At 42.1% G+C, this 11,816-nt stretch overlaps 1 protein-coding gene across 1 annotated transcript; it reads left to right on the top strand.

The window, feature by feature from the left end:
* The first annotated feature begins 1,254 nt into the window (after positions 1 to 1,254).
* On the top strand, positions 1,255 to 10,347 carry TMEM202 (transmembrane protein 202). The gene is made up of 5 exons (XM_061181946.1): positions 1,255 to 1,335; positions 1,586 to 1,841; positions 8,740 to 8,889; positions 9,236 to 9,367; positions 9,995 to 10,347. The coding sequence occupies exons 1-5, from the start codon at positions 1,255 to 1,257 to the stop codon at positions 10,189 to 10,191; spliced, it is 816 nt and encodes a 271-aa protein (XP_061037929.1). The 3' UTR covers positions 10,192 to 10,347.
* Positions 10,348 to 11,816: the final 1,469 nt, after the last annotated feature.

Raw genomic sequence — 11,816 nt, 5'->3', positions numbered from 1 at the left:
TCTGTATCAACCTCTGTATTTAATATAAAAATGCGTTGCTCACTCATTGATTCAACATTAAATACTATTCTTTTCAGGCAGTAGGCTAAGTACTAATAGACAGAGAGTCAAGTAACACTTTTGCAGAAGGAAGACTATGTTGCTAAAGCATGGACGTAACCTAGCTAGTCGTTCCCACCAGCTGAAATAAAGAATAGGTTTCAACAAGTTGGGGTGGGTGGGGAGACCGTATACTGGGAGGAAAGTGTGATGGGACATTCTGATTCAGCCCAAACTTAGGAAAACAAGAGTTGGTAATCCAGCCAGGCATTTGTTTGAATCAACGTTCATGCTATGGAACAGGATGACATCTGTTCAGCATCTTGGATTGATTTTGAGCCCTTGTGGGGAAAGGAGTTGGGACCAACGCTGAGAGAGTTGTTTAAGAAGGAGATTTTGAGATACTCTGGGTGTATGTTTTGCTGCTGTAGAGCCAGGGAAAGGCCAGTCTCTTCACTTCCACACAGAACCCAACTCTGCTGCATTATCTTGAAGGGTAGCTTTCCGCACGTTGGCTGGTAGCCCCCTGGGGTAGGGATACTGGCATCTTTACAGGCCCTGTGTCAGCAGTGGCCTTGGCAGAGGCTGTACCCTTGAATGGCTTCATGGGTAGAGGGCATTGAAGAAGGGGAGCCAGAGCAAAAAAGGAAAACAAAGGTGGATGCTGAATGAAGGCCTATGGCTCACAGACTGGTTCTTCCATCTATGAGACACACCTGGGGTCTTCCACTTAAAATTGGGGCAAGAACATGAATTCTGGGCTGCTGAGATATATCTATGTACATAAACATATTTATATTTATATATCTTGGTAGATTAAGATCATATAATCTTAAATTATAACCACAAACTATTGAGTCCTGGAGACATCAGAGTTATCCTTTTTTATTTGATTTTAGGGAACTATGTCTTATTTATCTTTATGTCCCAGGACCTATCACAAAGCCTGACTGACACACAGCAACTGGTGACAAAATATTTGTGGATTTATTTAATAAAGGAGTTAGGAGGAGTCAGAGAAGGAGGTTGAAGAGCATCACACATTCGTGCACATGCTTAGAACGTGATGATTACTTCCTGATCTGACCAGACCCAGAGTATGAAGCAGAAATGGGATCTATGCCACGGTTTCCAACCCCTTTGGATTCTGTCCGTGTGTATGAGGACATGCTGAGACAAGTTCCGTGGCAGTTAGAACGTGACCTGGCTGCCAAGATGGAGGGGAAGGAACAATTAATCTTTACCTTCTACTATCCCAAGGTTGCCAAAGTCAAGGGGTATCGGAAATACCAAAGGGTGAGGAGGTACCGAATTGTAGTTCAGATGGGAAGAAGAGGACTTGTTTAAAGGCGGGTCTAGACAGAGTGTCCTAAAGATAGGGAAAAGATGACCCAGAAATGTTTGTTTTTTATAGAAGGGGTAGGGAAAGCTATCCACCAATCAAACCCACATGGGGGTACTTGAGGCAGAGAAGAGCAGGAGACCCTGGGGGTCAAGGGTTATCTTTTTGGGTAGGCAATATCTCCCTCATCCCTCATCCTTGTAGCCTACCCTCCCCACCAACCAACATCCGAGTGCCTCGATGCCACCCCAGAGGCTGCAGCAACATGTGGATCAGACACACACCTACATCCGAATGTTCTGTGGCAGCCTCTGTGGTTTTAGCCTCCTAATGCTGATCTGCGTGTCCCCACTGAACTGGGTGCAGTTCCTGGTGATGAACAATGGCCTTGAGCTCTACGCAGGACTCTGGATCTCATGCAACCATGAGCTGTGCTGGAGCCACACACCCAAGCCACCCTGTGAGTGCCACTAAATTGAATGCCACAGGCCCCACGGTTCCAGAGTTTTCTGCCACAATGACCCTTCATCTTTCTTCCTCCAAGATCTTTTGCCCCTCACCTCTCCAAGTCTAGGAGGGATCTCAGCCAGATTGTGAACATGGCCGTTCTTCTCTTTGGTGTCCTTGGTGTACCCTTTCTCCCTCCTACCCCAGGTTGTTTCCTCTCCCAAATTATGAGTTGATAGTCTCTTTACCCTCTGGGAAGAACTCGTTTGTCATTTATGAGCTGTTCCTGTGATGCAAAGAGATTGTTATTCTAATGTGGTTCCCAGAAACAGAAGTGATATTGATCATATCTGGGAGATAGAGCAAAGTGTCTCAACCTCCATCAGATTTAACTTTCAAGGTCAGTTTGTTCTTATGCTAGCAATAGAAGAGAAGTTAAATGCATGTCAGATATGTAGTATAACAAATGCCAGCTATTTAGAGAATAAATTGTCAAATTTTATGTGAATTTAAGTAAATCTGAAGATGCAACACATAATATTTAAAAATAAATGTCTAGGGCTAGAAGATACCATATGCATGAGGTTTTTCAACCAGAACTAAGACTTAGAGGAAAGCTAAAACTACACTAAAGAGTTTCCCAACATCTGCAAGAGAAACATTTACACAAAGAACAGGTATGGTGAAAGAAAACATAAATGAGTAAAGTGTTTATTTCACTGCTTAGATAAACAGGAGTCCCAGATTTGTGGGGAGGGGGGACCTAGGCCCAACCCTGAAGTGAAGCATCACTTATTTGGCATGGGCTCATGCTTCATGCTTTGTATTTGAAACTAAGGAGCAGGATCCGTAAAGCGAGATCTTCGGAAGAAACTAAAATCAAAGGCAGTTAAAATTTGTATGGAGACACAAAAGACCCCGAATAGCCAAAGCAGTCTTGAGGGAAAAAAACGGAGCTGGAGGAATCAGACTCCCTGACTTCAGACTATACTACAAAGCTACAGTAATCAAGACAATATGGTACTGGCACAAAAACAGAAACATAGATCAATGGAACAAGATAGAAAGCCCAGAGATAAACCCATGCACCTATGGTCAACTAATCTATGACAAAGGAGGCAAAGATATACGATGGAGAAAAGACAGTCTCTTCAATAAGTCGTGCTGGGAAAACTGGACAGCTACATGTAAAAGAATGAAATTAGAATACTCCCTAACACCATTCACAAAAATAAACTCAAAATGGATTAGAGACCTAAATGTCAGACTGGACACTATAAAACTCTTAGAGGAAAACATAGGAAGAACACTCTTTGACATAAATCACAGCAAGATCTTTTTTGATCCACCTCCTAGAGTAATGGAAATAAAAACAAAAATAAACAAATGGGACCTAATGAAACTTCAAAGCTTTTGCACAGCAAAGGAAACCATAAACAAGACGAAAAGACAACCCTCAGAATGGGAGAAAATATTTGCAAACGAATCAACGGACAAAGGATTAATCTCCAAAATATATAAACAGCTCATTCAGCTCAATATTAAAGAAACAAACACCCCAATCCAAAAATGGGCAGAAGACCTAAATAGACATTTCTCCAAAGAAGACACACAGACAGCCACAAAGCACATGAAAAGATGCTCAACATCACTAATTATTAGAGAAATGCAAATCAAAACTACAATGAGGTATCACCTCACACCAATTAGAATGGGCACCATCAGAAAATCTACAAACAACAAATGCTGGAGAGGGTGTGGAGAAAAGGGAACCCTCTTGCACTGTTGGTGGGAATGTAAATTGATACAGCCACTATGGAGAACAATATGGAGGTTCCTTAAAAAACTAAAAATAGAATTACCATATGACCCAGCAATCCCACTACTGGGCATATACCCAGAGAAAACCGTAATTCAAAAAGACACATGCACCCGAATGTTCATTGCAGCACTATTTACAATAGCCAGGTCATGGAAGCAACCTAAATGCCCATCAACAGACGAATGGATAAAGAAGTTGTGGTACATATATACAATGGAATATTACTCAGCCATAAAAAGGAATGAAATTGAGTCATTTGTTGAGACGTGGATGGATCTAGAGACTGTCATACAGAGTGAAGTAAGTCAGAAAGAGAAAAACAAATATTGTATATTAACGCATGTATGTGGAACCTAGAAAAATGGTACAGATGAGCCGGTTTGCAGGGCAGAAGTTGAGACACAGATGTAGAGAACAGACATATGGACACCAAGGGGGGAAAACTGCGGTGGGGTGGGGATAGTGGTGTGCTGAATTGGGCGATTGGGATTGACATGTATACACTGATGTGTATAAAATTGATGACTAATAAAAAAAAAAAAAAAAATCAAAGGCAGGCAGAGAATTCAACTGCATCTTCAACTGAAAATAAAAACTAGAGAAAATAATTGCAACAAATATGAAAGATAAAAGGTTAATGGCCTTTATATATATATATATATATATATATATAAGGTATACAAATTATTATTACAAAAAAGACAAATCCCCCAATAAATAAATTTTTTGTAAACAATTCACAAAACAGAAACTACAGATGTCTAATAAACATGGGAAAAATGACTTTAACCTCAATCAGCCATTAAAGAATGGCAAATCAAATGAACGATGAGATAGGATTTTTCAGCCATGACATTAAAAGAGATTTGTAAATGGTAATACACAATGCTGCACACTCCCATACACACTGAGGACACATAAATAGGAACATCCAAAGCAATATGATTATGTGCATCCAGAGATTTACACTCACTAATTCCATTTCTAGAGAAATGGAGTGAGAGATATAGGCATAAAAATTAAGCTGCAATTATATTTATGTAACCCAGGCTAAACCTCAGGCCTTGAGATTATTATTTAAATCTTTAATGAGTCAGAATCTTGAAATGTTGTCACTTAAAGCAGTTTATTTCTTGGAGCCTTGAATTCACCTATGAGGCCAACTGTTAATCGTTTGGAGAATGTCAACTAAGTGAGTCCTTAAGTACACAATTGTAAGTCAAGTATCCACCCTATTTCCAGTGTTAACTAGTCCTAATTCTAGGGTCAGTAATCAGTCTGCAATACAGATCTCATAAGGAATTCCCCAAATATAATCAGTATGTCCAGGCCTCATCAGCCTGTAACAGTAATATGTTATTGTTGCCCAAATAGATTATTGCCCAAGTTCAAGAACTTCAAACTTTTACCTACTGGATTGCAAGAATTTAGCCCCCTCTCCCATGGTGTCCCCAGTCATTTCTTTTCTTTTCTTTTTTTTTAATAAATTTATTTATTGGCTGCATTGGGTCTTCATTCTTGCGTGGGGGCTTTCTCTATTTTCAGAGCGCGGGGGCTACTGTTTGTTGTGGTGCGCGGGCTTCTCATTGTGGTGGCTTCTCTTGTTGTGGAGCATGGGCTCTAGGCACGCAGGCTTCAGTAGTTGTGGCACGTGGGCTCAGTAACTGTGGCTCACGGGCTCTAGAGCGCAGGCTCAGTAATTGTGGCACAAGGGCTTAGTTGCTCCGTGGCATGTGGGATCTTCCCGGACCAGGGCTTGAACCCGTGTCCCCTGCATTGGCAGGTGGATCCTTAACCACTGCGCCGCCAGGGAAGCCCCCCAGTCATTTCTGAGACTTTCACTGGGGCTATCTCAAGTGGGCTCAAGTACATGTGTGCTCATGTTCCTCTGTCCTGGACTTACGTCAGGCCATTGTTCCTCTGCCTCTGTCTTCCCCTGGTTCTAGATAACTGATAGCCTCTGTGCCGTAGCTATTGGTAATGGGATGAAGAAAGGATGGGAGTAAAGGACACCATCCTTCACTTTTACTACTAGGTCTCAGCGTGGAACAGACCTTTCTGCTAATTTCCCCCATAGCATAGGTGAGATCAGACCATAATGTAAAAGAATGTGTTGCCACAGAGAGTAACTTGAACTGTCTTTTTTGCAGAGGGTGGGGAAGAAAGCATAGGTCTTTGGTCCAGAGCCAGGACCCCAGGAACCATCACACAATAAACACCCACAAGCTGTGTAGGGATGATTTATTCTGGTATACCAACTGGTTACAAGGGAATCTAAATACTAAGAAGATTTCAAAGCTTCCTCTCCAGGGTTCTGGGTATCCATCCAGGATCTTTTCTATTCTTACTAAGACATACAAGTAGGGCCTTTTATTGATGGGTAAGCTGCTATAAAAACTGCTGTTTAAAAGCTGAAATAGGATTTGCTCTTACAGGAGGTAGAGGCTTGAATTCACCTTTCAGACCTTTGTTTTGTTTTGTTACATGAATTTTAAAGGACTATGAAGTTAGCCAAATGCAGCTGTTTTAGGCTCTGAAGGTAAGTGTTTAGTTAGTTTGGTTAGATAATTTTTTGTGTATCATTATGACTGGTAGACTTGGTTCCTTTGAGGCGTTAGACTGTACTATGCTGCAGATATTTAGTTGTTCCTGTGGACTTGTGAGTGATCTTGTTTATGGAGTTTTCAGGAGGTGAGCAGCTAAGACTGAGAAGATTGTAAGAAGAACGTGAAGGTACATTCTTCCCCTCATGGTAGAAAAAAGACTGGACTGTAACATATCTTAGACAGGAGTTGGACTGGATATCTTAGTAGTCTTTTGTTTTTTAAATATCAGAACCCATTTGAAATAGCATAAGCTAAAGAGTGAACTTCTTTATAATGATTCAGAAGCATCTCATAGACTCCCAAAGGCAGGAAGTTCTCTGGACCTCAGGGAATTCCAGAAGAGGCTGTGATCTCAGGCAAAGAAAATCAAGCCAGCCAGTCACTCAGTCTCTCCAGAGCTCCTTTGTCACTCAACTTTGTTTATGCTTTATTTTATCTCTACAGCTCAGCTTTTCCTGTTTATTAGTATGTAAGTGCCTGAAAAAGGCGATATACCAGGCTAGCTTTATATCTTCTTGGTTCAAGCAAGCAAAAGAGGAAATTAGCATCAATCAGTCTCCAATCCAGATATCCAAGGATCAGAGTTAAATTGGTACCCTTCCTTGGTCCTACTACCTATAGTCAAGGGAGCTATAGGCAAGGATCCAGGGCTCTAGACAGGGACTTCTAAGGCCCATGGGGGACTGGGAGCTCAATACTGCAAAAGATGCCTATCACACTGGGCTTCATGCAGCTCAGTCTAGGCTGATGGTTCTGACTGGCTAATTCTGAATGACCCAGTTTTCAGAAAACGTGCTGCCCTTGGGTTATCATGTTTTAATGTGGCTAACTTGTTGGGGCCACATAGCACCTGACCTCTGTGGGTAGGAGTGTGGTTTCTCTTAATGGAAATTACTGTTATTGATCGTGTCAGCCAGTGATGTGTTCTAGAAAACAAAATAAAACTTAAGAGGCAGTTTGTCAACTGGGATAAGCTTGGTACTCCTCTCTCTGGGTTACTTGGAACTTGGATTCTTAGACATAGAAGTGCTTAGAGAACTTTCAGTGGTAGGGATGACCTGGCCCTTGTTACACTGAGACAGAAAATAAGCTAGACCAGGAGGCACCCTATAAAGCAGCGGTCCCCAACCTTTTTGACACCAGGGACCGGTTTCGTGGAAGACAGTTTTTCGAGGCGGGGATGGTTCAGGCGGTAATGTGAGCGATGGGGAGCAGCTATAAATACAGATGAAGCTTCGCTTGCTCGCCTACTGCTCACCTCCTGCTGTGCAGCCCGGTTCCTAACAGGTGCCCAGGGGTTGGGGACCCCTGCTATAAAGGATATTGAAGATATTGGCGGATCCGTGGTATCTCAGAAAGATACATCTACGTGTAATTGTAAGTTACTCTATTTCTTGAATCTTCTGTGAAACATTGCTGCGGAAGTCAAGGGAAGGATCTATTCCATGTTAGGGATGTGGTAGCCAAAAGTATGGGTTGGCATGCTCCCTCTTGTCTCTTACCAACATCCAATCTGAAGGGGCAGAGCCAAAGAGAGCAGAGCTCTGGAGCCAAGAGATAAGAGAGAGAAGGAGTGTTGTGGCACTAGGGTAAGGGCATTGGAGCAAAAGAACTTTAGCAGACCTGTCCTCAAACACATGTGAGATGGGACCTTGAGAGACTCTCAGGAAAAAAAGGAGATATTTGTGGGGTGTTAAATTCCTGCAGTCCAGTAAATTGGGGCTTGAAATCATTACAGTATGGGAGTTCAGGTAAATGTGGCTTCGTTTTATAGTCACAGGCTGACAGGGACGGTACATGCCAGATACGTTTGAAAGAGAAAAAACAAATAGAAACAAACCCCAACAACGATAAAATCATTAAGCAAAGTACGTTGATATGATAGACTATCTTGTAGCCATTAAATATGATGTTTACAGCAGGTGATCTGGGAAAAATCTTACCATATAATCCTCTTAAAAATCACAAAATTCAGTATCATATCCACTGTGTACAGAGGATAGAAAAATACCAGAAAGAAACCAAATAAAATGCTAACAATGGTTGTCTCTGGGTAGTGGGACTGTGGCTGATATTCTTGCTGCTTCTTGGTACTTTGCTAGTCTCTCCAATGCTTATATTGAACATGTATTACTTTTAGAATTAGAATTAGGAACAAGAAAAAGTTTAAATTTGTGTTGTGATGTCAGAGTCACACCTCTTATAAGCTAGTTTACATCTAAGTTAATGTGTTAATGTACCCAGAACTATTTGTATATTACCTTTAGTTCTACAGTGAAGGTTTTGCCTTCATAGTGAAAAATTCCAAGTATCAATGAAGAGCTGGGAAAGAAGATCCTTATTTGTGCCCTGGATGCCACATAGAAAGCTCAGATTCATCCTCTTTAGTCTTCACTCCCTTCTCTAAGACTCTGTCTGGTTTTCTTAAGGAGAGGTCCCCCATTGGACTAACCAGGCCTTTCCTTTCTCCATCTCCTTGGCAGATTACCTCCAATATTCCAGGGCCTTCTTTCTCATCTCTGTCCTCACCGTACTTGTTGGTCTTGGCTGGCTCTTCAGATCTTGCCTCCCTAGAAGAGGAAGAATGACTCCTAACTTGGATCTGAAGGTATCCATGCTCAGCTTCATCTCAGGTACAGACCTAGATGGCAGGGTAATACTATGGTAAAATTGTTGAGGGAACATAGTTCCTCTGTGTGGGCTTTCATCCTCTTTTTCTTGTCCCTTTTCTCTTCTTCATTATTACATCAAGTTGCCAACTACCTGCCTTGTCTTATTGTATAAAACATCCATTAGTTAACTTATGCCAGGGGAGAGGTAGAAGCCCCTTCTCTCTCCCACCTTGGTCAGTCCTTGGATTCTTATCTTCTTGATCCTTTCTATACAATATGGTGTCTGGAAGTAGAAGAAGAGTTGGGGGTGGCTGTCAAGGCAGATTGAAGACACTGAGGGATATGACGTATTTTCTTCTGGTCCTAGCCTCCTGCTTGCTCCTCTGCCTCATCCTATTTCTGGCACAGGTTCACTGGCATTCTAGGGATGCCATGGAGTCAGCTCTCCTATGGACCTATCGTATTAATTGGGGGAGTGACTTCTTATACATGTTTGCTGGTGAGTCAGTCCCCTCCCTGCTTTATGCTAGAAGGATGGAAGGGGAAATCACTTCTTGGAAGGGAGGTGGAATCTAAGAGAAATAGAAACACTAACTGTTCCTAATAAGAACACTTATACATCTAGAAGCAGAGTGGTATGGTAAAGAAAGCACGGATTGGGAATTCCCTGGCGGTCCAGTGGTTAAGACTCTGTGCTTCCACTGCAGGGGGCGCGGGTTGGATCACAGGTTGGGGAACTAAGATCCCGCATGCTGCGTGACGTGGCCAAAAAGCAAAAAAAAAAAAAAAAAAAAGCACGGATTTTGGAGTCTGAAAAGCTAGAATTAGTAAACTGTTCTACCACTAACTGAGGCACAGACCGGTTGAGTAACTTGCTTAAGACAACACAGAAAGTAGTGAAACTATGATTTGCATCCAGGAGGTTCTAGCTTTGTTCCAACTATGTAAGAAGTACCATAATGAAATGGAAGCACAGAAGGATAAAGGAAGCCTGCTGGGGGAAGGAGGGTTGGCTTCACTGAAAAGAGGCATTTTGAGCTGAGTATTTAAAGAATGAGTTAGAATTTTAAAAGCCAAAAGACCATCTGTCTCTTGAAACTCACCTCGAATTCTTCTCTTCCCCTAGGGATTATCTCCTTCCTCAACCACATAACTTCCAGATCTCCTCCCCTTGATCAAAATGTCACTGCAGTTCCCATAGACAAGTCAAGGCTGGGGATTGGTCCAGTGACTACAGTATTGCCTGCTGAAGATGCTGGGTCAGGGTCTCAGACAGAATCTACAAGTGAGAAAGAGAAAAAACTATCAAGCACAGAACTGTGATGGTGATAGGATAACCCAACTACTTCCTGTCTTAAAACAGGGGAGAAGCTAACTGAGTAGGGAATGATTGTGCAGATTCGAGGAAACTCTCCTAATACCATGGCCATATTACTGAAGGAGAGAGCATTAAAGCTGATGAAATGTCCTTTGTGTATGTTGCATCCAAAATATGTATGATAGTCATAAAGAAAATAATGAAAACTCACCCGAGAAAAAGTTTCTAAAAGAAAATATCAGTGTTTAGAGTCATGAATGAAAGAAACTAGCAATAGATGCAGTGCGTGAATCAGAGCTCTCTTTGGGCATCAGGGATTTCATAGACCAGGATGGTCAATGTAGAAAAATGTCACCAAATTTTGTTTGAAATTTTCTTTATCGTGTGTGGCTTTGGGAATACCCAGGATGGAAGGCATTTGAACAATATTGTTGAATCTAATTGGAGATCATTACCAGAAATGGAATGAACAACAATGGAGATAATACCTACCACCCAAAAGAGGTGAGAGGTGCTGGGTAGATTCTGGGGAATCCATGACATCCCACTTCTTACGAAGACTGGTAATTTGAAAACCTTACAGTCTATTAGGTAAACCAACTGCTTCTCCCTAAGCTAGAGGTTATGTTAACCAGGCATCCATAAACTCTCTGAAATTCTATGCAAAACTTGTGTATGCTCTTTTCTGTGAAGAGGGCCATACATTCAATCAGATTCTTGATAGGCCTATGACTCTTTTGATTCCTTAGATTATGTTTTACTGAGCCAAATGAGGCTAAAGGACTTTCTTCAGCCTAAGTATATACATGGACAAAGTTAAAATTTTTTCCATGTTTTATACAGTGTTTAAGACTGAGTAAGGGTGGGGGAATTCAGGCAATCACATGGATCTTTTGATGGCTAAAGATCCCTTTTAAACTTAGACCAGATTCCATGCAGAAGGTCCCTGACCTTCATCTTGTCCTTTATTCCTTTAGTAGCTGCCACTACTCTTTGTTTGTTGAGGTCCATTCTTCTTCTTCTCAAGCCTGGCAATGAAATGGACTATAGTGTCCAGTTCCACCCCTTGCTGCTCTTAAAGATAAGCCCAGGACTTCCCTGGTGGCGCAGTGGTTAAGAATCCGCCTGCCAATGCAGGGGACATGGTTTTGAGCCCTGGTCCAGGAAGATCCCACATGCCGCGGAGCAACTAAGCCCGTGTGCTACAACTACTGAGCCTGTGCTCTAGAACCCGCGAGCCACAACTACTGAGCCCACGCACCACACCTACTGAAGTCCACCTGCCTAGAGCCCGTGCTCCACAACAAGAGAAGCCACCGCAACGAGAAGGACGTGCACTGCAACGAAGAGTAGCCCCCGCTCACCGCAACTAGAGAAAGCCCGTGTGCAGCAACTAAGACCCAACACAGCCAAAAAATAAATAAAATTTAAAAAAAAAATAAAAGAAAAGAAGCTGAACAAAAGCTACTGCCAAGCACTGACTGGGGCTGTAGCTTATTTGGAAACACAGACCGAAAGAGGTAAAAGGACACAAGTACAACCTTGCTCAACCAACCAGTGCATTGGTTCATTAACTGGGTCAGAACAGAACAGGAAATCTGAAATACCATCTTATGAGATCTGACTCTGG

Source organism: Eubalaena glacialis, chromosome 2, assembly GCF_028564815.1.
Source record: "Eubalaena glacialis isolate mEubGla1 chromosome 2, mEubGla1.1.hap2.+ XY, whole genome shotgun sequence".
Taxonomy (NCBI): Eukaryota; Metazoa; Chordata; class Mammalia; order Artiodactyla; family Balaenidae; genus Eubalaena; species Eubalaena glacialis.
The sequence above is the reverse complement of the archived record's forward strand: the minus strand, read 5'-3'. Positions and strand labels throughout refer to the sequence as shown.

Bases quoted from the DNA above. Each gene is read 5' to 3' on its own strand.
- TMEM202 (XM_061181946.1), top strand. From the start codon at position 1,255: ATGGAGGGGAAGGAACAATTAATCTTTACCTTCTACTATCCCAAGGTT. The intron at 1,336-1,585 runs GTGAGGAGGTAC...TCATCCTTGTAG, and splicing joins GGTATCGGAAATACCAAAGG to CCTACCCTCCCCACCAACCA. The intron at 9,368-9,994 runs GTGAGTCAGTCC...CTCTTCCCCTAG, and splicing joins CTTCTTATACATGTTTGCTG to GGATTATCTCCTTCCTCAAC.